Source organism: Copidosoma floridanum, unplaced genomic scaffold, assembly GCF_036245765.1.
Source record: "Copidosoma floridanum isolate Cflo_tuat_1 unplaced genomic scaffold, Cflo_Japanese_pri ptg000001l, whole genome shotgun sequence".
NCBI classification, from domain to species: domain Eukaryota; kingdom Metazoa; phylum Arthropoda; class Insecta; order Hymenoptera; family Encyrtidae; genus Copidosoma; species Copidosoma floridanum.
The window spans coordinates 1,072,242-1,097,435 of NW_028321878.1; the positions used below are offsets into that span (position 1 = coordinate 1,072,242).

The 25,194-nt window shown below is 47.3% G+C and overlaps 1 protein-coding gene across 1 annotated transcript in view; it reads right to left on the bottom strand.

The window, feature by feature from the left end:
- Pgant9 (polypeptide N-acetylgalactosaminyltransferase 9) overlaps positions 1 to 25,194 on the bottom strand; it is a 43,550-nt gene that overhangs the window by 2,136 nt on the left and 16,220 nt on the right. Inside the window, exons 4-9 of the mRNA XM_089589219.1 lie at positions 10,005 to 10,174; positions 8,061 to 8,374; positions 7,366 to 7,564; positions 6,825 to 6,994; positions 6,464 to 6,592; positions 3,118 to 3,228 (exon numbers count right to left, since the gene is read on the bottom strand). Coding sequence (XP_089445345.1) covers positions 3,118 to 3,228; positions 6,464 to 6,592; positions 6,825 to 6,994; positions 7,366 to 7,564; positions 8,061 to 8,374; positions 10,005 to 10,174 — 1,093 coding nt within the window. The remainder of the gene's footprint in view (positions 1 to 3,117; positions 3,229 to 6,463; positions 6,593 to 6,824; positions 6,995 to 7,365; positions 7,565 to 8,060; positions 8,375 to 10,004; positions 10,175 to 25,194) is intronic.

A 25,194-nucleotide genomic window follows, 5' to 3' on the forward strand; every position in this document is an offset into this window, starting at 1 on the left:
AATTACTTACGCGGGGAAAAAAAAAAGCAGAGTGTTCCACCGTAGCCGCGGACCCATCCCGAGTAGGGCGCCAATTAGGTAGCCGTTAAAAAATGCGCGCCGGCAATTTTCCTTTTTTTTTTTTTCGCGGAGGCTACGCTGTAACGGAAGAAAAGCTCCGTATACGTATTTCCAGCTTACGTGGGCGAGGGCTCACGGCTACGGTGGCAAAATGCATGCGGGATTCCATCCGGCGAAAGCAGAGCATCGCGTTATATATACTTCTCCCTTCCCGGGTATCATCGTTAGACGCGCCACGACGGACCTCGTTTTTCCGATTTTCTCGGCGAAACTACGTTACACTTACGTTGTTATTATACACAAGCGCGCACAGACGCCGTAAGCACCTGCGCTAGGGTGGTCGGTTACGCGTATGGTATATATTACGTAGTATACATACGAGCAAAAAAAGAGAAGAGCAAAAAAAAGCAAATAGGAAACAGTGGATAAGGGGGGGGGGAGAGAGAGCGGGGGCAAAATAGAGGAGCGCAGGCAGTTTGCGAGCGGGGAGTGTTGTGTAGGTGTAAGAGAAAAAGAAGAAGCTGGTGCGGGGGGCAAGGCAAAGTTTAACGGGCCCGCGTCCAAGAGGCGCGTGATTGCAGGCTCGTGCCATCTCTTTCTTCCTTTCTCTACGTCTTCGGGTGGGGGAGGGAGGGAAGGAAGGAAGGAAGGAAGGAAGGAAAAAGAAACGTCAACGAGCGGATGGCGCGTAAGCAGTTTACTCTCCAGGACTGGCCGAGGGGGGGGGGAGACGTCGCCGAGGCACTCGATTTCGTTATAATATATAGCCGGCTGATACGCGCTTCGAGCAATCGTGTAGCCTCGGCAATGACAGAGGGGGCCATGGGGGTGCAGGCAAGGGAAAAAAAGGGAGTCGGAAGGGAAGTTCGTGCGCACGTACGAGCCGGCGACGAGGACCGAATGAAATGACGACGGCGATGGGTACACGGGAAAGAAGTGTGCAGAGGGAGGGAGCGCGGGGTAGGTATCTTTCTCTCGGCCGTATATACACACACACTCTCGGCGCTCGTTTTCTTTTACTTTTCTTTTCTTTTGTTTTTCCTTCTCTTACTTTGTTATTATCATTCTTTTTTTTTTTTGTTAGATGTACCGAGAAAAGTTGTTGCTCGAGGAGAGGATTTGGGATTGCTCTTCCCTGGTGTCTCTGACTTGATTGAAAAGAGGAGGGGGGAAAAAAGAAAAAGGACCTTTTTTTCTCTCTCTTTCTTCGTACAGGTGACGAATTTCATCAAGTGGTTTGTTTATTGCGCTTTGCGGGTTGCAGGAATGGCATGTATTAATTAGCAGCATTCAGGTTACACACAACAGACAGCCCCAAAGCGTTTTTCAGGTTTTAGTACTTTTACAATGAAACAACGAGCCTGTGTTATTTATTATTATAACATGATGTATATGATGGGCGAACAATGATGACGATCGGTTGTTAATGGATCTACTTTTGCGTGAACGGAAGGCCGAAGCGGTCTTATTAATTTTTCGGAAGCTGATGTACTTGAACGATTTCCAGTGATCGACACAAGAAATCCAATCGATTAAAGTAAGCGATACAGATCCTGCGCGTGTAGGGAAGAACGGGCGGGAGTTGAGAGTAAGTAATTTCCATCCAGAGGACAAATATGTACAGTTCAGGAATAACAGATATTGGACGAAGGTCGGTATACTGTGTAATATATCAGCACCACCACCACCACCACCGAGTGAGTCGTTAATACATATATGTACACCGAGGGCTGCCACCTGAGGGCAAAGTTATATATACGCCGACCATCAGTCCTGCAGTAACCAAGTCCGACTAAAGCCAACGAGAGCTCCGTACAATTAAGAGATGACAAATAATAACTACGCACGGGGTTATACGCCGATTAGACGGCGCAACAGCATCAGCAGTGGTAGAACGGTGTGGATTATTAGCCGGAAGTATAGTTTAATACAAAGTACACAACAATCACATACATCCATGTATGTCTTATTACGGCAAAAGAGGGGGGGGGGGTAGGGTGGGGTCTGAAGATAACAGGAGTGTTAAACTACTGGTACGTATGTATAAGGAGGATATTATAAGAAGAAGAGAGGCGGAGGCGTCGTGTGTACCTGATTGCCGCCCTCGTTATGACACTCATACACGCCCACGGGCTTGTGCAGGTCGTCAGGTTCGCAGGGCGAGTCTACGCACATTCCGCTAATCAAATGCCGGATCTGCATTCAAACGAATCAAGGACAAAACAAAAATTTTAAATTCAGTTTTCATCATCAAGTATAATATGTATACATCCAGCTGATGGTTATTATTTTATATTATGCTCTTTGTACGATTACTGCTTTGCGACTGTGATGGCTGCACCGGCCACGGCTCGTCTCGTTTGCCGCATCGTCCGTTTTGTACATCGTATATTATATAATATTATCATTGCCATTTTATTCTCGCTATTGTTACGATTATCTATAAAAATAACATATATAGCCTCCCGATCATTGCAACATACACATATGTATAATTGTACGCATATGGAACATAATGATTATGATGATGATGGTGGTAATGAGCATTGTTGTACGATACATCAAACACACGCGCAAAATGGCGATGGGGGTTTAATCGTCGCAGAAAAGTGTACAGGAGAGAACAGAGATTGTGCAAAGGAGCACTCGTAAACACGCGAAGGGCGAGGGATGATAGTGTTGGAGCACCTGTCTCCGTCCGCTATGGTCATAATCATCCTTTGACCTTAATAAAAGGAATAAAAAAAAAAAAAAAAACGTCGTGTAAAAAGTCAACTTTTTTTCGTGACGGCGAAAAAAGCGTCCATAACTGACGGAGGAGGCGCTAGAGTGGGATAACGTAGTGATAGAGTATAGGCGGATGCGAGGGTGAACAAAGAAGCGTAGCCTATGTATAGAACAGGGAAGGGGGGGGGTGTACACAAGTGAGTAGCTCGATACGCGCCCAGCAGCGGGAGCTATATATAATACACAATACACACACATGGGCACTATAAAATACATGTGTGTATATAGATACATTGTGAAAACAATGTGCGTGCGTTTGTGCGTGTGTACCTGGTTGCCTCCCTGGCGATGGCACGGGTAGAGGCCTGCCGGCTTGTGCAAATCGGCCTTGCGTGCCGGCGAATCCAAGCAGGTCTTGTTGCCCTCGCCCAAGTTTCTCACCTAATTGTATCAGGTTGACGTCAGTAGTTCTCGACAGATCATTCTTAGTATATGTATATAACAGCACATGTATGAGTGTATATTTAAAGACATAATTTGCTCGAGCCTCGTTTACGTTCGAAAGTGGACGATCGTGCTGATGGCCACGCTCCCTCTTCTTCTTCTCCTCGGCGCTCTTTGATTTCTCCGGCTCGTGTATCGAATTTTGCGTGATTTTTACTTTGCCTCCACCGTGTTTGAATTTTCATGACCTCGTAAAAACGAATGAAAAAACAGTACAACCGATGCCCGGGTGCGCGTTAAAACGTTGTGTTTGCCGAAGCACCGCGGCTTTTGAGTGTTTTTTGTTTTTTATCCAAACGCGGGAGGGTAAAAAAAAGGGTGCAAAAAAATGTACATTCTGTTTCTCTCGCGAAAACACCCGTATCCGGGTGGCCGGTAGCGCAGTTGGGGGCGCTCGGTTTGGCCGATCGAGTTGGCGTCGGACCGATTTGTCCCAACTTGCTACTGCTCGGTCTCTCGATTTAATGTGGACGCGGAAGCGCAAAACGAGCACAAAGTGTGTGGAGCGTTGCACGTAGCTAGATGCCGGGGGATATGAGTTGGGGGGGGGGGAAAAAAAAAGAAAAAGAAATGTGTATGAACCAGCGGAGCGAGAGAATTCAACTGGCAAACTTTCGAGCGGGAGTGAGAATAAAAGCTCGCCGAGCGGAGAAGAGGGAGAGCCATTGGAAATTCCGGGCGGTGCGTCCTTCCTCCTGTGCCTCTCCTGTGGAATGGTCGGGCGAGTTTGCGTGCGGGGGACACGAGGGCAGAGAAAAAAAAAAAAAATTACAGGGTTCATTACAGCGGAAGGAATGCAGGAACGGATTTGTGATTATTATTATCATCATCCACTCCGAGCCTGGAACATTATCGATCACAGCTGCTGGCTAAAAAGCCGATTAGCTCCTCCGGTGGGGGTAGCTGGGGAAAAAAAAATTGTGCCTAATTTTTTTGCTATTATCTTTTTTTTTTTTTAGCCGATGAAACTCCCTCGTTGCTGCTGCTGCTTCTGTGTACCATTGCATCGGCGAATTTCATCCTGAAAATGTTAAAAGTCAAAAGTTGGTCGTGCTATAATCCTGTGCTCGAGCAAGACCAACTTTTTCTTTTTTTTTATCCGCGTGCCTCTCCGAAAGATATGTGCCAGGAAAATCACCGATGGCGTTGAGAGTGCTGTAATTTTTTTTTTTTTTTAACTGTGTAAAACCATTAAAAATCCCCTCCTACTTATTGGAATTTAAACATATACGTAAAAAGTGGCGTTTCACGCGCTGTGATTTTACGTGACGTATGATGTTGATGTTTGTCAGGGTGATTTAGCATAGGTATACAAAATTAACATTTTAGATAAAAAAAAAAAAAAAAATTTTCGCGTCCGTCAACGCGTATTGATATAAGAGGGAAGCACGTCATTTATTGCAAACAGTAAGGGTTTTTGGCTGAAAATTCGTTCAAATTAAAAAAAAAAAAAAAAGAAAAAACCAATTAAGCGCATCTATAAATACGTGGTCATATCCGTTTGCCAGAAACGGTACGCGCTCGGCATCAAACTCGTGCTCCGCACGCGGAAGCCGTTTTGTAATTTCTCCTCCATCAGCGTGGGTAATTAGACTGCGAGGCAAACAAAATACGAGGAAAAAAAAAAAAAAAAGCGAGAACGACTGTAGCGGCGGTACAGCATCAGCAGCCACTCGGAGGCTGTCACGTATAGGAGACGCCGGCGGAATTATTCACGCTCGTCGCGCGATTACCATCAGCATACCGAGGGGGCCACTGCGGGTCAGCGTGCAAACTATTAATTCTTTCGCGGACACGTATAGCACACGGGAGGGGGGGGGTTGAGGAAAAGAGAACAAAAAAAGAATTAAAGCCTCTTTGGTGCCTTTCTACGTGATTTGCTGGAAACGCGAGAGACGCGACGAAATTAAATAAAACGAGCAGCGACAGTCGGTATAAATCGGACGGTGCATACTTTAGCATTTGTTTCGGAGCGCGCCAAAAAATCGAGCAAGTGATTTCCACTGGTCCGAAAAAAAAAAACCAGCTGGCGGAGAAAGAGAAGAAAAAAAAAAACAAGAAACCCGATAAATAAACATGGAAAACGTGCGCTCTTTCGCTTTTTACGTACGTATATACAGGCCGCAGTTTGGCGCGAAAATAAATATAAAACCGAGGCCTTGGCAATAAAAATACGCCCCAATCGTTGCGTGTTTACACGCGTGCACTTAGTTAGATAGCTGTGGTGGTGGTTGTGGTGCAACCCCACACACGTACATGTACCGGAGCACGGAGATAAATAAAAGGACGCGGCACGGAGATAAGCGGCTTTGGACGCGACGGGCCGGACTGTACTATCGACGCGTGCAGGCGGGCGCGTCCGTGTTTTCCAAAGGGAGGCCAAGGCACAGGCTATTACGCGAAACACACGGGACGATCAAAAGAAAATAGGCCGGCGTACGATAATGCTTTCCTATCAACGACATACACACACGAACGCGGGAGGTATAGTATATTATAATACACGAATTTTTTTAATTTGAACGAATTTCACCCGCGGCAGGAACCTTATCTTTGCCCTTCTGTTGTTTGCCATGTGTTTTGTCTGTTCTGACACGCGAATTTCACTTGCAGTTGGTGAAATATGGGTGACGTTTTCTCCTGAGATCGTCGAAACGCTTGAACAAAGCCGTTTGCTCAACAGACATCGGAAAACGCGATTTCGAGTTTGAAAAGGATTTTCACTTGCTCTGTGAATTTGAACGAGTGACGTTGAAAAATACTTGAAATGGGGGAAAGAAACTTTTTTTTATATATGTATATAGCTTGCACTGAAGAATGTGGAATATAGTAGGTGGCGCAATAATTTCTTTCGACCGCGTGGATGAAAAAAAAGGGTCACTCTTTCATATTTCATAGGCAACCTTGCGTGGGAAACAAAATAAACTTGAAAACAGTGAAACGAATACCAAAACAAAAAAAAACAAAAAAATGGGGTGTCGGGTAGACGAAATTCAGTGCGGGATACTGCGATTCCACGTGGATGAACGAACGAGCGTCGGGTAGCCTGGCACCGCAATGCGGTTTGGCAACTGTATAAGCTCGCGCATGAGTATACATGTACGTAGAGCTCAAAGAGGGGGTGGGGGAAAAAAAAAGGTGTGATGGAAACGCCGCGTTTTCGGTAACTTACCTCGCCGGAAGCGACCGCCTCGCCCGGGATGAAGAGCTCCGGGTAAATATTGTCGAGATACCACTTGAAGGACTTGCAGCCGAGTTTTTTCCTCAGCTCTTTACGCTCCGACACGTCCCCGTAATTTCCCTGCAAATGGAAAAGCAGAGACCGGGATATATGTAGGTTTCGCATATATTATGACCTATTTTTTAAATGCAAAATAAAAACATCGCGTTTTTCCAGTTTTCTGTTACAAGTGAGATATTTAATCAGACTGCTGCCGTGTACCCGCATTTTCGATATATCAAGACTAGAAAGGACACTGGCAATAAAATCACATGTGAGCGTGTTAATAGATAAACGATAGTGATGAGCCAACCTTGTCGTGACCTATCCTCTGGTAGTAGTACTTGGCGTACTCGTCCAGCCACACCTCGCTGAGCCGGATGCTGTTCCTCTTGAGCACGTTTACGCCGCTTCGCCATTTGTAGGGCGAGCGTTTGCGGAAAATGTGGCCCACGTGAGAGCACGGGACGATCTCCAGGGTGCCTGTGGACACAACCAGAGAGAACGGCTATTTTCCTTTTCCTCTCACCTCTACCTCTTCCTTTGCTACTTTTTTTTTTTTTTTTTTTTTTTTTTTTTTTTTTTTTTTTTTTTTTTTTTTACGCTTAATCAGCCGGGACGAGATCCAAAGTTCTGGTGCCCCAGAGGAGTACACCCACGGGACGGGAATGTAGAAACAAAAAAAAAAAACAATAGGAAAAAACGCTTGTACGAGGATTTTTTTTTTTTAAATTGCACCCGTCACGATGAAAAAGACAAAGTTGCACCCGGGATTTTTTTCACCAAAATGAAAAGGGACGGACTGACGTATAAATGCATGTATGAAATATATGTAAGGGCAAGGATGCACGCACCACCACACATCCACGACTTGAAGGAGAGCTCGAGGTTCTCGCCGCCCCAGATGTCGAAGCCGCTGTCGTAGGTGCCGAGGCGCTCGAAGAACTCGCGGTCGATGGCGAACAGTCCTCCGGCCATCGTCGGCGACCAAACCGGCTCGGCTGGGTTCTGGTGACGCTTCTTCTCGTGCTCGGGCACCGCGTGCCAATTGAACTGGACAACACCGATAGGGGTCAATCTTATTTTTTTCTTTTTTCGCGCAGTAAATTGTATGCTTATCTTCACGCGATCGCGCGTATCATTTCACATTCACACGTGTACATCGGAGCTACGAGTAAGTAAACATATATATTATACGCAAATACAAATTCGAAGTCATGATTATATCGAGCCATTATAACGCGTGAATAATCCGCGTTGCACCACGAGTTGTACGTATATAGTATAAGCGTGAAATGTTATTTCGGTGACGCGGTTATTACCATAAATATACAGATCAATCGACTCGAAATTAGATTTCCATGTCAATAATTCAGCGAAACGCCAAAGTAAACAAATCGTTAAATGCAAATCGACGTGCATTTTTCATTAAAAGCAAAATGTTAGATCGAAAACCAGATGTTAAATAATTAAAATCCGATTGGGCGCGTTGAGTATATAATGATGTAGTTGGACGCGGTCACGGAAATGTAACGAAAGATGTAAAAACCTGTAGGTTCCAGTCGAAGCCACCGACGTTGACGCCGCCCGAGTCCCGCCAGTGGTACTCGAGAGTGGTGTCGTCGATGACGTCGATGACCGGACAGACTACGGTAGTTTGGTTGCGGGCGATCCGGTCGAGCAGGGGCTCGAGCCAGCCAACCGTGCACTCGCAGTGGCTGTCGAGGTACGTGAGCACCGGGGCCTTGGCCACCGCGGCGCCGAGCAACCTCGCCCGGATGAGGCCCTCGCGCTTCGCCGCCCGCACTATTTTCACCTTCGGGTAGTTCCTCACGTAGTCGTCCAGCTGGAGCTTCAGGTGGGCTGTGGAAATTCACGGTATTAAAATAACCTCCCCAAACAATAACGAATGTACGCCCCACATGTATATGGGAGGGTATAGCCAACGCGGGGATCTTAAGCTTGGATCATGCATGAAAGTAGTGATGCCTACAGGTATACGTGCTCGGTGGGATTTGGCTCGCGAAGCCAGTGGGCCGTGAGGGGATTCGCCGGCGGATCAGAGGAGCCGGCTATATACCCAGTCTTCTCTCCCTATAGGTACGTACATTGGCCAAAGCGGTTTAGCCCCCTCCCCCCGCTCTATGGCTATACCCATACTTACATGTACATTGTGCACAATGCACGCAATCGCGTCGTTTCTCGGCCTATACTACCCTCGCGGAAAATCGCCGGTACCATTATATACCTGCACCCCTCGGTATCTGTGTGTATACTTGACGAGACCCCGACCTCCCTACCTCTACGAACAATCACCCTTAATCTCTTTGGCACCTTCGCCGTGTGTATTACGGGCGCTCGTGATAATCACGGTGTACAGGAGAGCCTCCACCTCCTCCTCGTTGTGTGTACCGTATATGCGGTGGATATCGAAAATTAGGGCTAAATCTGTACGCGAGCGAGCAAACATTTTTTTTTCAATACATGTTACATTGCAATTCAACATTTCTCTCTCGTTTACTCTACGGGCACTTTTAATTGTATGTATACAAAAAAAAAGAAAAAAAAAAGTAAAACCATCTTATTAAAATTCAGGATAAAAACGTTATTCATATTTTATAATCACGAGCATTTTTTTTTTGTGTTAAAAAACAACAACAACAACAACAACAACAACAACATAAAAGTCCACTTGTGGTACTTTACCTCTCGCACCCTCGCAAATAGAGGGGACAAAAAAAAAAGAGCGTGGGTATCATAAGCGTCAGCAGAGCGCTTTAAGACGCAATTTACATTCACGCGGGCTCGTTATTACACGCGTGCATAATATTATATTTATATAATGATGATAAAAAGAGTCTCTGGATTATCAGGATTTAGACGGAAATTGGGGCGCGCGAGTTAATTAGTTGGTAAAATTTTTCCGGCTCTCGATCCGAAACACACCGGGGCGCGCAAAAATATCCCGCGCGGGGAGTTGATTATCTCGTTTCGATTACACTCTCTTATCGAGTACCATATCCGTGTATATGTGGGCCGTAAGTCCGAGTGCATAAATATATACAGAATCCGCAGTAGAGGGAATGGACGATAATGGGCTGCAGGGAGGGAGAGACACGCTGCAGTATATAGAAGGTGGAAAAAGAGAGCGCCAAGTGTGTTTATGAGGCTCGCTTCCGGTCGCTCGTGAGTGCTCGCAGGAGCTTATCTCCCGAGCTCTGTAGAGGCCAGTAGAGTGGACGACTGGCCAGCGCGGAAAATAGAAACGAAGGGGCTGTATACACGCCGATGCACCGGATTAGAGTCCTCGGCAAATCTTTGCTTTCGCTTCTACTGCTGCACGCGAATCACGAAGCCAATTAAATATCTGTACAGCCGCGCTGGCAATGTTGTTCCGAGTTGAAGGGACGAGGAAAAAAGCAATGCTTTGACTCCCCGCTTTGAAAGGAGAAACATAAAATAAGCCGTGTCGAATGTGTAGCTGTGTACTTACGCATGTCCGAGTAGTCGTCGACGAGGATGATTTCCTGAATGAGGTGAGGGGGCGACCTGTTCAAAACGGAGTGCACCGTACGCAGGAGAACGGACCAGGCCTCGTTGTGGAAGCAAATGATCACAGACGTCGGCGGCAGGTCCTTCAAATACCTGCCTGGCTCTTTGCACCTGCAAACACACACAAAAAAAAAGGCCATTGTATACCTAATTAAATTTCATTTCAACTTGCAATTGTATGTGTACTTTTTCTCATTCACTGCATGTACCACCTATTTCAATTTGAGTATAGCACTCCCTTGCTTTTACAATCTATGTACGGCCCAGCGCTCGAGGGGAGTGAAAAATCTTTTCACTCGGCCCATACACAATGATGTTTTATCGCGAACGCGTGACATTTCACTGTCGAGGGGGCCGCGAAAATTCTACGGCGGCGAAATCGACGATTCATTCGTTTCGCCCGGCGGAGGAATATCGAGCAGAGCACCACGCCGAGCTACCCCTATACGTACATGTATTATATGTAAAATGGAGGGAAGTGGAAACGAGGGCATTATAAAACACTGTCAGCACCACGCGGGAGGATAATCAAACATTCAGTGGAGAAGGGGCGGATTGGAAGAAACGGCGCATTCGTCGCGATTCGTAATAGATAGAGAGGCGACAAGTGCAGCCAAGTCTGATTTTCGCGTCTCGGTAATATGAACCGGCATACCTTTTCCGATTCACGGAGCCCCCGTAGTTTGTCACCCTCTCGCCCGTCGAAAGAGGGCCAATCGAGTCGAAAGTATCGGGAGAAAGGGGGGTGGGGTACTATCTCCGTGCGGGGGAGCGCCGCCCGACCCATCCGGCTCCAATTGAATATTTCGAGCCCCGCGCGGGATCGACGGCCTCTGCATTTGCATATTAATCAATTTTCGTTAATCTTCCGATCGGGTCGTTATCGAGGGCTTCCGCCGAATGAATTTCCACCCCCTCCCCGTAATAAGACGCCAGGGACTCGAATGGATGAATTATTGCACGCGCCGTTGTACATTTCCGAGGGAAAAGCGAGCCCGGGGCGATTATTTCGCGGTGCGCCTGTAAATGTGAAATTCAGTAGACAGCAGGTATATATACATATACCTATAATTGACCACGCGGCTATCGAAATATTTGGATTACGTGAAATACATCAGCCCAGCTCCGAAAACCAATGGTGGAGACGCTATATAACATACACGTATCCGATCGACAGGGAAAGTACAACCGGGGCTTTCGCCGTGCTGTAGCGCATGTATATAGGTATGTATATCGGATATCCAAGACGTTGATCGGTAGAGCAGCCGGTGCTGCGGGCTAACAAGTTGCCTCGTTTGCACGTGATTTAGATGCAAGGCCCGGGATATCCGGGGCTTCGTGTTCGCCCCATGTGCTCTCGGATGCTGATGAGGGGGTGGGAGCCGCGTACCGCACGCGCTATTAACGCATACAAGGTGTAGGCCCGTAGCCCTTGAATTCTAATCAGCGGTGGTCGACATTTCTCCCCCATCCCCCCTTGTGTACTTTTGCAACGATCGGCTCCCCCAAAAAAACCCTAACGAGCTGGCGAGAGCATATCCGACTCTACGGGGTGGGGTTGGGCTTTAATTTTCCCGAAATTTGGTCCGTGGGCGCTACGTGGCATAGTTTAACTAACATAATTATCGACATCTCGAGACAATGGGGGCTCGTTGGAGGTGGCTGTGAACTATCGGCTCTCTGCGGGTCGTAGCTCGACGGCTTGCGGGCGGCCGACATTCTCTCCCGCTCGATGCCACGCGGCTCGTCCCCTGTCCTGCAGGTATGCGGGAACTGCTTTGTCCACACACTGACGGACTACACCAAAGCTCGGAGAGTGAAAATATAAGCTACAATAATCAATTTTTTACTCGCGTGTTTTTTTTTTTTTTTTTCTTCACCGAGTTTACAAAGGCTTTGAAATATTTTATCGGGGGTAAAAAAAAAGCAATCGGTGAAAAACACTATTGTACTTGGTGGATGATGAATTGACTGCGTTGACAGATCGAAGGAGCTTGCAAGCATCATAGTATATAAACTTGTAAAAGGAGTAGAGAGAAAGAGAGGAGTAAATAAGCTTTACTTTCCTGTAATTTGTCGTGACGGGGAAAAGGTCAAAGGGGGGCGTGAAACGTTTGCAAAACACGTGCCGCGACTTTGCCGACCGAGGGACTTTTCAAAGATTTTCCCTCGGAAATTGCCAGCAGTCGACTTGCCAATCGGCGCGTCTTGCTCGTCTTGCCCCCTCCACTCCACCGCGAACTCTCGCGGGAGCCATACCGCTACTTTCCTCGATACCACAGCCTCTCCAGCGACTAATGGACTCGCTACGTGCAAGAGTTTGGTTTCTTCCACCCCCCCCTTTTTTTTCTCTCCTTTTCTGAAAGAAAATAAAACACAGACCACCGCGCAAGAGGACATGTATATAACCATGCCATTTCAGATACCTTATTCTCGTCCTATACTTACTTACTTCCTCCGCCTCGAGACGAGAAAACAAGACTCAGGTGTGCCATGGCTTTGGAACATTTTTCATGTAAATAAAGCATACACGCACCGCACAAAGTTGGCATCCTGTACGTATATGTTAAACCGACACGAGCGAGAGAGTTCATCCATACCAACTGCTTGCGCGTCTAATGTGCTCCGCTGTCTCTGAACGCGTGGATGAATAATCCGGGAAAAGTTGAGCGGCAGAGCTTCCGCGTGTAATATATTAATCATGCCAGAAGCATCTCCCACGCTAATTCCAGGAGATAGAGAGAGAGAGAGAGGGACCCTCCGGTGGACCAATTAATTTCTCACGGCACGTCTCAAAGTTTCGAGGCAGCGGCTCTCTCTCTCTCTCTTTTGCGTTGACGCGCCTCGACGCTTCATTCGCGACTCATAAATTACCTCCCATACCGCGGTATTCCCTCGGTTGCGTGCGAGCGGCCCTGAGATGAAGTGCTGTTTGCAGAAGCGGTAGGTGTGTATATATACTATTGTCGCCTGGTTGAAGAGCTCCTCCCCGGGACTTTTGTCCGTGCGTTAGATAGCGCTGCGCTAAATCACCGCGCGAGTCATGGCCCGTCGCGGAGAAAAATGGAAATGGCCCGATAAGCCCCCGCGGAGGCGACGGAAACATACCCCCCCCCCCATCCTCGCCAGAGAGGCGGAGTCGGGAGATATCTCGCCACCGGCAGATTGAATTTTCGCCTCCGCGGACTTTGCGAGTTGTCGCGGCTGCGAGGGGTGTGGTGGGCCATTACGGGCACCTGGCAAAAGTCACCCGACGCGCGGTCGATCTTAATCGCTCCTGCCCTGCGTTGCCACGGTGCTCCCTGGTAATTTCGGGCGTGCCCGGAATAACGCGCAACTTTGCGATCGTACCCCACGGCCACGCGCGCGTAAACAGCGAGGCTATACGATAGTACAGTAAGGAAGGGAACTGCGCGAGGCTCGGGAGGGAGGCGATATCCTAAACTTTGCAGCATCTGCCGGGGCTCTTTGAATTTCAAAGCCCACGCGTGCGGATCGCGGTATCTTGAATTTCTTTGTGCATCCCCCTTGGGTGTTTGCCACGTGTACATAGTCCTCCTCCTCGATCGGAGGTATTAGGCTGCCTCTGTACTCGCGATCGATTTCTCGCTGCCGTTGTTACGTGTAATATACGTGTGGGCGCGTGTAGCCGTCCAAGTTTCAATTTTCTCAGCCACGTACGAAAAACTTTTTCCCTCAAAGGCGTGTCTGAGGAGGGGAGCAGCTGACGTGCTTGAAATATTTCACTGGTCTCGCGCGTGCGGGGGCTTTTTTCAAATTAACGTTTTCCCAAAAAAGGAACCATCCGGAAGCCGTACCGATTTATTTTCCCCGGGACGAGGCTGGGCGCTTCTGTCAGACGCGTCCGCCAACGTTTTACCGCGTGCAGTGTAACAAGCCTGGTAAAAGCAGGGAATACATGAAAAATAAATAAAAAAAAGCTCTGCTCGACGATCGACGAGCCAATTGGGACGTCGTTGCACTGTTTACTCCATTCATATAATATACATCTACTACGTAGGTATACACACGTTGGGGGTAAGGGAAAAGGGGATGGGGGTTAACAACGACGACAACACGAGCTTTTATTTTCTCTTTCCATTATTCGGGAAAACTGGTGCAATAATACCCGCCGTCGCGAGTATCTGGAAATTGGAAAGCATCGATTTTCCGTGCTCCCGTATGCAACCTTTCCTCCCCTGTAATACCTACGTAGAGGGAAAAGGGAAAAAAAAAGTGTGTGCGCCTGCTTTTTGCGATGCGAGAGAGCAAAGAGTTTGCAAAGAATAATAGAAGGAGGAGGGGGAAGAGGTATAAGCCGAGACAAAATGGAACTTCTCGCACAAAGGGGGATCGGATCCCCAGCCGGCACGCTCGACTAGCTCCCGTTACCCCTGAATCTCCGTGTTGCTGCTGCCGGTGTCTACTCGGCGCGTCAATTTGTCAACGACTCTCTCTCTCTCTCTCTGCCAGGCGCGCGCAAATTTACCAAACGCTCTCGCGAGAGCGAGCTCGCGATTCAAATTTGCCGAGACGAGCTGAGGTGAGGAATAGGGCAAAATTGTCGAATCCTCTTTATCTGGATTTGCGACATGGCGTTTCACCCAGCAGCTCCTAAAATAGGATGGGCCCGGATCTGTCGGGTAGCTATAGCTTTTCCCACTCCCCCTCGAGATAATATTTATCTACATGGGGCGCCAACGCAGTTTTCGTTACTACGTTTTGCCGGTGGCGTTTAGTCAACTGTATAAACGCAGCTGCATTTGAAGGATGCGTCTTACCGTACTCGGCCCGTTCTACTGGTACCCGTGCACCAACTGAGGCAGCCAATAAAATTAGCCATCACTTGGACTTTTTCCCGCGTGCAACGTATATACCTATACTTACCTGTTATACACACATAGGGTACTGGGTTCACTGCAGCGATCCTCGAAAAGGTGCACTAATGCACACGTGGATATACATGTCCGACGACAAATGCCCGAATGCAAATATGGCAAGTGGACGCTATTTGCTTCAAAACGAGCGCGCTCGTGACCCGCATGCCCGACTAGTATGTGTATTTTAATACAGTGCAGGAGAGTCCATATACGTGTACGTGTGTCATATGTATTGTGACGGAACTCTCTCTCTCTCTCTCTCTTAGGCGTTATATGTATATATTATATACAAGTCCTCGTTTATCTTGTCACTTTTGAACAAGCCAGTCAGTCAGCCAGACGCCCACGGTTCGCGCAACGAATATCGAATCCGACTGCAGATCGCGCACGTGTGCATTTAGAGTCTCTATACCAGCACAAATCGAAATCGATCAACCTGTAACACGGGTATATATGTACATATTTATATACACGCACCGGTGAGCGTATACCTGTACCAGCTTTTTTATTCACTCGTCTTTTAGAACTCCTTTTTACCATCGAACGGGTGTACATTTTTTTTTTCCTCGACGCCGAATAAACATAAACATACTATTGGCTCTATAGCTTACCTGCTCGATGCGCTTGAAAAATCAGGGGTTGGGGGTAAAACCATGGAAACACCATGCGGTTACGCGAAGTATGAGCTAGCGACCTAAATAAAGAAGGGAAAATGTTGTCTCCACAATAATACTAGTACAAAAAAAAAAAAAAAAAAAAAAAAAAAAACTATAATAAAAGCGAGTTTTTCCCGGCCTTGTTTCATCGGTTTTGTCTTTAACTGGTACGAGCGACTGGTTTTCCATGTACCCACGTTTGTTTCGGAAATTTTTAAAAGTTATTCCGTGATATAACCCAACGGCAATTGTTTTATATACGAGGCCCATAGTCTTACGAGAGTACAAATGAGCACTTCAAAACGCAGCCATATAGTACTGTACCTCATCATTTTGGTGCATTTTGCTGGTACTCCCATTGCGTACCTTATGTATATGCATAGGAGAAATCACAAGCATTTTGCATGCGTATAGATCAACAATCGTAGGTACATGGTATGTTTCATTTCATCGGTCGGTCAAAGGCGGGAAATGTCTAAAATCCAGTATTCGCAGACGCCCCGCGACTACATCATTATAATGCACAAGAAGGGAGACCGAGGAACCACTGCACTCCCAACTCCCAAAGTAGGAAAGGGAGAGTGACGAAAAAAAAAAAAAAAAAAAAAAAAAAAAAAAGAAAAGAGAAGAGCCTGTCGTCTCGTCATCAGTCCTCTTTAGCAGCCACGTGATGCACTTGCACGGTGAATACGCTTACCGGGTGAATGCAGCCCCTTCGTTGTGCGCACGTTCGAGTTGACGAGCCCAGCAAGCGACAACACCCTCTCGCCCCGGTAGCGCCTGACTTTTCCCTACCTTGGACTCGCGTTCGTCGTCCCTGCCTTCGTTCACATCATTAAAAGCCCCGCTTTCGGCGAGCGCGGTATTTACGCGATATTCTTGCATACATTCGTACATGTAACGGTATTAAATTTTCTTGCCATTACATTTACTCGGAATGCCTTAATTAACTCACTCGGCTTAATGAATACAAGCGGATCGAGAGATAAAAAAAAAAAATGCAGAAGCAAAGATAACGAGACGCTTTACGCATATACAACCCGTAAGATTTCTCTCGCATTTGCTTTGACGTATTTAAGCAAGTACGGAAATCAGACACCTTTTTCATTATACTCGCAAACGAGGTATAGTTGACTATGTTCCACTTGGTATAAGCTTTCACTTTTCACTGCTGGCCCCTTCGTCCCTCTAACGTCGAATGATTTCTGTCAGGAAGAACAAATAGAACGAGTTGGCCCAACCCTTGTCGACGCGTATATCTACGCAAACGAGCATTTGTATTCAGGAAAAGTAAGTACACGACCATACGCACATACGTAGGCGAATATGACGACAAAGGGACGGAGGGAGTGTCGGTGTCACGTCGAATGACGCGCGAACGAGCGAACGAGGAGGCAGCCACCCCCCCCACTCCACCGTTTGAAATGCCGCTAGCCACGTACACCTATACCTCCTTTGCAAAATAATACTGCAGCGCCAGCGTCTTGAAAGACGATTTGCCGATCGAGGTAAAAACATGTAGGTGGGTGTGAGCCTCCCTTCACCCGCTCTGTATGCGCACGTAGGCTTTCGCGATGTGCCTTGAATAATATATCTTCCCGAATAACAACTGGCAGCCCCCCCCCCCACAAAGGGTGGAATAACGTATATCGAGAATCCCCCCGACGACTGGGGAAGGTAGTATATACACCCCCTCTCTCGACTTCCCTTTTCACCGGACATGTATTTTTAATGTCGCGCGAACGCAAAAAGCCGACCCGATGCATACACAGACTCATGCATGGGTATGCCGACTCTCGGCTCTTCTTCGTCTGCGCGTTGAATACTTCATTTCGGGGGGGGGGGGGGTTGTGGTAGTCGAGTGCGAGTTGTATCGGCACCTGGGTGTACCTGAGAGGCTGAATCAACGGTGGAACGATATGCAGCCGGTATAAATAGCTGTTGCGTATAGTATGCTACATCCGCTATGTGTACATATTATTATTATATATACGTTGGTTCACGTACTAATGGATTTTTAAAGAAGTATTTGGTTGATCTGCGAGAGAAAACAAAATTCATCTCACGATAGCGCGGATTTTTTTGTACATCAGCCGGATAAATATTTCAAGTGGGAGAGTGTGTTTCATCCCATTGCGAATGTACATGACCAGCCACTTTTATTCATCGTGTTAACTTCCTCCAAGTGGCGAGTCCATGTTCGATAAAAGTAGAAAACCAACACCTGACACTGGATACTATACTTATCCGTTTGCAGCACAAAAATGGGTAAAATGTGCAAATGACGATGTTAAGTGAAAAATGTTACTTATTAATTGTTTTTTTTTTTTTTTTTTTTTTTTTCAAGTTTTATAAGTTAAAATTAACTTTGTTGAATACATCGATGCGCCTATTACATTACGCGTGCTTCACCTTTGTTATCATCACAACTAAATGTGCATCGTAATTATTATTTTTCATTATCTCAAGTGTCTTACCAAGTATAGATTCACCTTTCCGAGTTATTTCGTAGTCTGTTTTTCTTCTCTTGCGTAATTTAATGGATCAGTAAGATTAATAAGATAAATCTTTTTTTTGTTCTTTCGTTCTTTTTATTCTGTTTTCTCTATAAGAATATATCTCTAGCGACAGGTGTACAGGTTTACCACTTGTGGGACGAATACGCTGTTATCTGTCATTTTTTAGGGCGTATTATCCCGAGCCCTTATGACTCTCGGGTCGGATGTATAAAGCCGTTGCCATAACTTTTTTCGACAGTGGACATACACGTATGAGGTAAAAAAACAACCAAAATGTGTAAAAAAAAAAAAAAAAAAATTTTTGGGGTAAGGAAAAAAAAACTCACCTCGCGCACGTGCGCATCATCATCATCGTAGTCGTCTCCGTTCTCTCAGCACTTACTTCAATAGAGCCCGCCGCTCGCTTCGATTCGTCTTTACGAGGCAATTACGCTCGCCCGAGCGTATAACCCTCCCTCTCGCCGGGGTAGGTGTGTATATATCCATCGAGCAGCTCGTGGTAATATACACCGTCGGCACATCTACATGTGCTCGCCGAGTGCGTATATACATATATACATAAGCAAACTCACTTACGGTGGGGTATATAAAGCGGGCGACTCGAGCGTAAAGTAAGGCGTTTCTCGTAAAACCCAATGGCCGAGAACGTGTTTTTCTTTTCTTTCGTAATACCCCCGGCACGCATATAGACCTACATTTCCTCTGTCTCCGTATACGATATACATATATATCGTGGGGGCCACAAAGGGCACTTAAAACAAGACAGGGGAAGAGGATATACATGTTTTTTCCGCAGCATCTCGTCCATCAGCTGTATCTCTCGGTGTGCTGCTGTTAAAAGCCGACCTGGTGAGGAAAAGCACACGTGTTTTCTCTTTCGAGCCACCACACGCCCGTGTACATGTATTATTTACGCTCGCATCTCCGGCGACACGAAAACACCATCAGCGGCGCGGCGGAGGAAGAAAAGAGAAAATAACTCCCGGTGTAACAGCACACGGTTGCTGTACACGTTATCCACGCGACGTTTCAATTCTCCTGCAAGGGGTGGCCGGGGGTGAGGCTGTCGATCCCAATTGTTTCCGACTCGCCGAGCCGTTAATCACTTGGGGCGCAAAGTTTCTCTCGAAGTGGGTATACCACCTACGACAAGGAATCTTTGGGTGGCCACACATTCGGAGGAAAAAGTACGGAAGACACCACCCGGAACTTTATGATTGCCGCCGGGATAAGTTTACGATGAGAAGGAAGTAATTGGCCCAACTTTGGCGGCAGCCCTTGGCTACTTCTTCTCCCTTTTCTTTTCTTTTTCACTCGCGCTATACTTAATTCCACCGCATATACATTTGATACCACGATGTTTGATCTCCAAAGGGGGGGCTGCTTGTACCACGCCAAGAGGAAAAAAAAGGGGGTAGGGGAGTCGCGTGTCCCTTTTGAAACGGATCGCATATCGGATGGGTACCGACTGCTCGTTCGGCGGAGACGTAGCAGCCACGCACGAGGGAGGGAGGCCTGCGGAAGGTGAATTATGTAGGCAGACGCGGAGGACGTGCCCGGCCGTGTAAGAACCATAACCGATAATTGAGGATCCGAAAATCGCTTAGTAGGCCGGCCGGCAGCGACAAACCGGGGGATAAATCCGCCCGAGGGCTCGATCCACCCCTCATCCAGACGAAGATACGGCGCTCTAATGCTCGTTATCGGATATTTATGGCGCCCTCGAGAAGAAAACGGGCGGAGGGGGAAGAAGAAGCGGTAAAAGCGGGATGATACAAGCTCAAAACGATCGGCCGCCTTTCCCTCTTTGGACGCGACGTATAGGTGTCCATTGGGGGAGAAGGGATTATGTGTGTACACCTCTATCGCCGCATCAAGTAGCGATTCCATTTTTTTTTTTTTTCTCCGGCACAATGATCGGTTTGTGTCTTCGAACTATACCTACATCAATGCTGTATCGGAAGGTACAACCTGCGCTAGTGAAATGTTTCGTATCAAAACCGGGGATCCGTTCAATAATCTGGATTATCGCTTGTGCAGGATCAGCCCTTTGCGCGCCGAGACTGAGCTGCACGTGCACGAGCATATCTCGAGTATATTTATAGAGAAAGACCCTCCTTCCAGTTTCCACTGTATAGTATCTCCGCGGTGCTGTGTCTTAATTATACGGTTAGCGCGGACTGTGGGTACACACAGTGTAAACCTCGAGTCCAGCTAAAGATATATATATACATAATACTAATTAGTCGCTTGTCTGCGCCCCGACGCATTATATACAGGTACAGGGTGACTCTATCCCTCGTTCCTTCATCTATACCAGCTGTACTGTATTCATTACGAGCGACCGATGCTGCTCTTGTTGTCGACGTTGAGTCATAGTCTTCGCTTCAAGGAGCATCACCGTCGCAGCTAATAATCCACTACACTATTCGCTATACGTACATCCCTCCAATTTACCGATGCCTTTTATTTCAAATACATTTGACGCGACGATTCAACTTTTCACGAATTTTCTTATAAATATGGAATATCCTTTTTTTACACACACACGTAGGTACCTAATACAGTACAAAAATCGACAGCAACATCGATAATTGTAGTGTACTTGGGGGGAAAAAATGAGAGAAAGAAGTGATGTACGTCTTGTAGTTATAGATTTAATAGCGATGATGGTGGTGGTTGTGGCCAATAGGTAACGGCCAAATTAATCCGACCATCGACGAGCCGTCACAGATTGGCTATCGGGAGATGTGGGGGGGGGGTGGAGAAAAAAATCACGCCGGCATCGGAAGAGTTTGGCTGGTTCCGGGAGCCGCGGGGGTCGGAGATAAAACGCCCGTCCGACTGTGGCCGGCGAGTGGCGCAGGTAGTCGTTGGGGAGGCCAAACATAGCCACAGCCAGGGGCATCGGTGCAGCATCGGCAGGAGAAGCGTTCACATAGAAATAGACGGGGGGATAATCGAGGCTGGATCCTTTCTCCTTCGGACCGCGCGGCGAGGAAACGACGTGTATTCCGGGCATTCGGAAAATCCAATTACCAGTGAGAGGAAGGGAGAGAGAGAGTGGGTATACCTACTACTCTCCGCTATCTCCCAGCAATTTGCCATGCATTCCCGCGGATGCGGCAACGCTGCTGTACACCACCACCACCACCACCACCTTCGCTGTTGCTGTTCTACCGTGCGTGTGTGTATAGTCGGACAGCGACACAGAAGCCTCTTTCTATATACTCTGCTCTCCCGTATAGTGCGGAGCTCCCATCCCATCCCCTATCCGGCGAGGCCGTTGCGGTCGGAATCACGTATAGGCTATTTGTTATTTCAGATGTCGAATGGCGCTCTGTGCCCCCTCTGTTTGGCCCCAGCAGAAAAAAAAGGAAAAAAAAAAAAAAAAAAACAAATTAGACACCCCCTGCTGTCCTGCCACTGCCCGACTGTCTCTGATGGCAAAACATTTATCTCGCGCTTATCCGACGCAGTTGTAATTTTTTTTTTTTTTTTCTATACGCATCTACGCGTGGTGGGTAAAATAGTGTACAGTAGTTGGAAAAGCGCGACTCTACTGCTAATTTACAATTTTTTTATTTTTTTTTATTTTGTGGATTGAAAAAAAAAATCCAATGATTGTCCTAAAAAATAAAAGAGCAGCGCAGCTATATAGATAGGCTGCGGGGAGATGGAGTTAATACACGATGTGGGGAAGAAGCCCGAAGCTGATGGCGCAAATTATTAATAGGATCGGTGGTAGGTACTTTCATTCGTTACTCGCGCCCCGGCAAATTCATGAGCTTTACCCACAACCGCTGGTGCCGGCGATGTTGACTTTCGGTAACGCGTTCGAGTTTTTCATTATATTCCCCGTTGAGAGTCAGCGTGAATTTCACTCTCCCGATGTAATGCACACTTTTGTACCACTTTGCCGGAATTTCCCTTTTGCGCGTTCATTTTGTTCCCTCCACGATTATCCGAGCCCTGCATGATAAAAGGTTCAACATGGATGTTGAAACCCGCGGAGGAGGACTATACATTTAGAAAAGGAAATTTGGGAGGGCATTTTTGCTTCCCTGTACAATGCAAAGAAAAACCTGCGCGGATAACGAGAAGTACAATTTGGAGTGGGGCTAATCACCCAGAACTGAATTGCAGATAGACCGGGACACGCAATTGTCAAGAGACTAGGGAGCAAATAAAGTGCACGTGTGTATGCAGAGTAGCCAGTGTATGGTATATACGGTTAAGTGCTAATGCACTCGCACATCAGCCATATATAGGTATGGAGATGGATGTATGTATATGTACATACCCGTAGAGGGTATACGCGTACAAGTCTCCCCGTCGTCATCGACCAGCCCCCCCCCGGAATGGCTCTCGCGTTCCATTCATGCCGAGTTGCCAATTAGGTCGCGAGGGTGGTTGGGTGCTCGGGTATATACGTATAGTTAGCCACCGGCTCGGCTCTCGTTGACCTCCATCCCTCTCCTTTCCGTTTCCCTCTCCGATGGCCACTCGATAAAGTGTTCCGTAAACGCACGCACCGTGCTTGCTCCGCGCTCTCGGGGACTCTCTGCGTGTGTCCACAATTCTCGATTCTCTCTCGGTGTTGGGCCGTCAATGTGCGCCCAGGATATGTTGACCGTGTAATTTGGGTCGCTCGGAACTCTCCGATGGCCACACTGTAATGCCTCGGCCCGGAGTGACTCTTCGCTGCCTGCCCGCCCGTGGGTATACACCTGCCTATAACGGTCATTAGCGCTCGTGGCTTTTCGAACAAAGGCCGCAGTAATGAAACGCCGTGCTCGACAACTACCACCACCATTACGGAGAGCACAGGGGCTCGATGGCCAATTTTTTTTTCGAGAAAACAAATATGGGCTTTTTGGAACATCGTGATTGGTCGTCGGCCAAGCACAAAGTTATATACTACAAGTCAAGATCAATCCTTGACAATTCATCCTACGTTGCCCGCATCAATCGCGTGGGAGTGTATGTAATTACATGGTCCTCGCACGCGCGTACATAAACAATGCGAGGTCGTGCGAACGGTGAATATAACTACACGCGACCCCTGCGCGTGTATGATGAAACATCACGATGTAAATCATGTATCCGTGCAGGGCGCGTAGCGTATAGTTATCAAGTACTTGTATGTATATATTATACTATAGCGAAGCCGGATAGTTGTGTGTGCCTTATATGTACACGTGGAGAATGGGATAGGCTCTCGGATGGCTGGCCGCGTACTCTAGCGTGTCTGGGACATCATCGGGGCAATAACGAGCGACACGTGCTGCCTTGCCTACACATACACACACACATGCGTCTAGCTAGTCATTTGATGTTGTGTATGCAGTATATACCTATGTACCTGTAGGCTTGCACGTACGGAGCAGCTAGCGGCGGCGACGCTCGAGTTAATGCTCGTTTGTTTGTTTGGTCGCTGAGCCGGGGGCCACCCACGCTTCCGTGATTACTGCACTACCCGATAGGTCTATATGTATTATGAAACCAAGAGAGAGAGAGAGGTGGTCCAGCCCCGTCCGATATGGACAGAGCCCGCGGGGCAAACTCGTGCGGGGGGGGGGGGGGAATAGCTGTTTATTTTCACCCATTATTCCGCCGATCTCGCTGACGCACCGAAGAATAAACCCGTTTGGCACTTTTCTCTATTCTTTTCAATGGAGTTTTCATACACCCCGAGCTCCCATTCATCCACGCGTTCGTTATTATGGGCTCGAAATTATGTAAAAACTTCTTCCCTGCCAATCCGTTGGTTTTATACCCATACCCAACTCTCGGGTCACTTTCATTTCACGATAATTAATTATTTTTGACGAACCCACCCCTCGATGTACCGCACTTTGGGCTCGTTATTTAACTTTTTTCAAACAATGCCGTTATACCTCTACATAAGTATTATTACATACCGATGGAAGCAAGCTCGTGATGCGGTGTAAAAGAGAAAGAAAGAAAAAAAAAAAAAAAAAAGGAATAGATGAATGAATGAATGACCGTTAACAACGTATTCCCGCGGCGTACGCGCCGATATCAGTTTAAATTAAACGCTAATTAAATTGTCCCGTAAGCCGGCAGGAGTAAGCACATATACCACGTACCATATATACCTATACACGTATAGACAAGCCAAAGAGGAAAACACGGCACGGAATTTCGTATTCTCGTCACGTGGGCAATAAAATTAATCATCAGCCGTGCGCGAGCTAAAGGAAGGGTATTACTTGTAAAGTAAAGAGGAGGAAACAGCAGTGGGTTGCGAGAGGGGACCGAGAGCCCGGAAAAGGCAAATCAATAGAGCGTGACTCAGTTTTCGCTCGTATCAAACGCATAGCTGCTGGTGTCTGGTATGTATCTACTCTTGAGTTATATATACCTGTACGGGGCAACGGGAGGGGGTGGTTCGAATTCTCGGGGTGCGAGGATTATGTATGGGAGAGGCCAACCGCGACAGCTCCGAGTGTCGCAGCGACTTTGCCGGTCCCGATAATGTCGGTTAACTTAGCTGACGATGGTAATTAATATTCGAAAAGGAGGGGGGAAGGGCTCGTTGGTCAGGCTGGCTCGAGCACCGAACTTGCGGTTGCTAGACGACGCCACCCAGCCTCCACAAGTACACAACGGGCAAAAGTAGTAAAACGCGTGAATTCACGAGCACGCCCTGCAACTTTGTGCCACAAGCGGAGGGGCGACGAGCCATACCTGTACGTGGAAGGGATGGGTCACGGCGCCGATACTTTTGATTTCCCATAAGAATTTTACCTATATAGGTACCCGCCGCATTTTTGTTACGGTCGCTCCCTCGAGTTATTTATTTAGACGGATACCCATCTTTTTTATCGATCGCGCCGCTGTGCTACAGAGTACGCGCGTATTCAATAAGTCAATACGCACAGTTCCAGCTCGACGATTATATAAAAGGATCCTTCGAGCAAACAGAATTGAGTCAGGTAAAAAAATATAAATGGGAGTCATTGACTCGGTAGGTACATCCCTTGTATTTTTTACTTTTAAAATAACAACTGCGCGGGTCATGCAGGTTAAGGTATCTTTTCAATAGGACA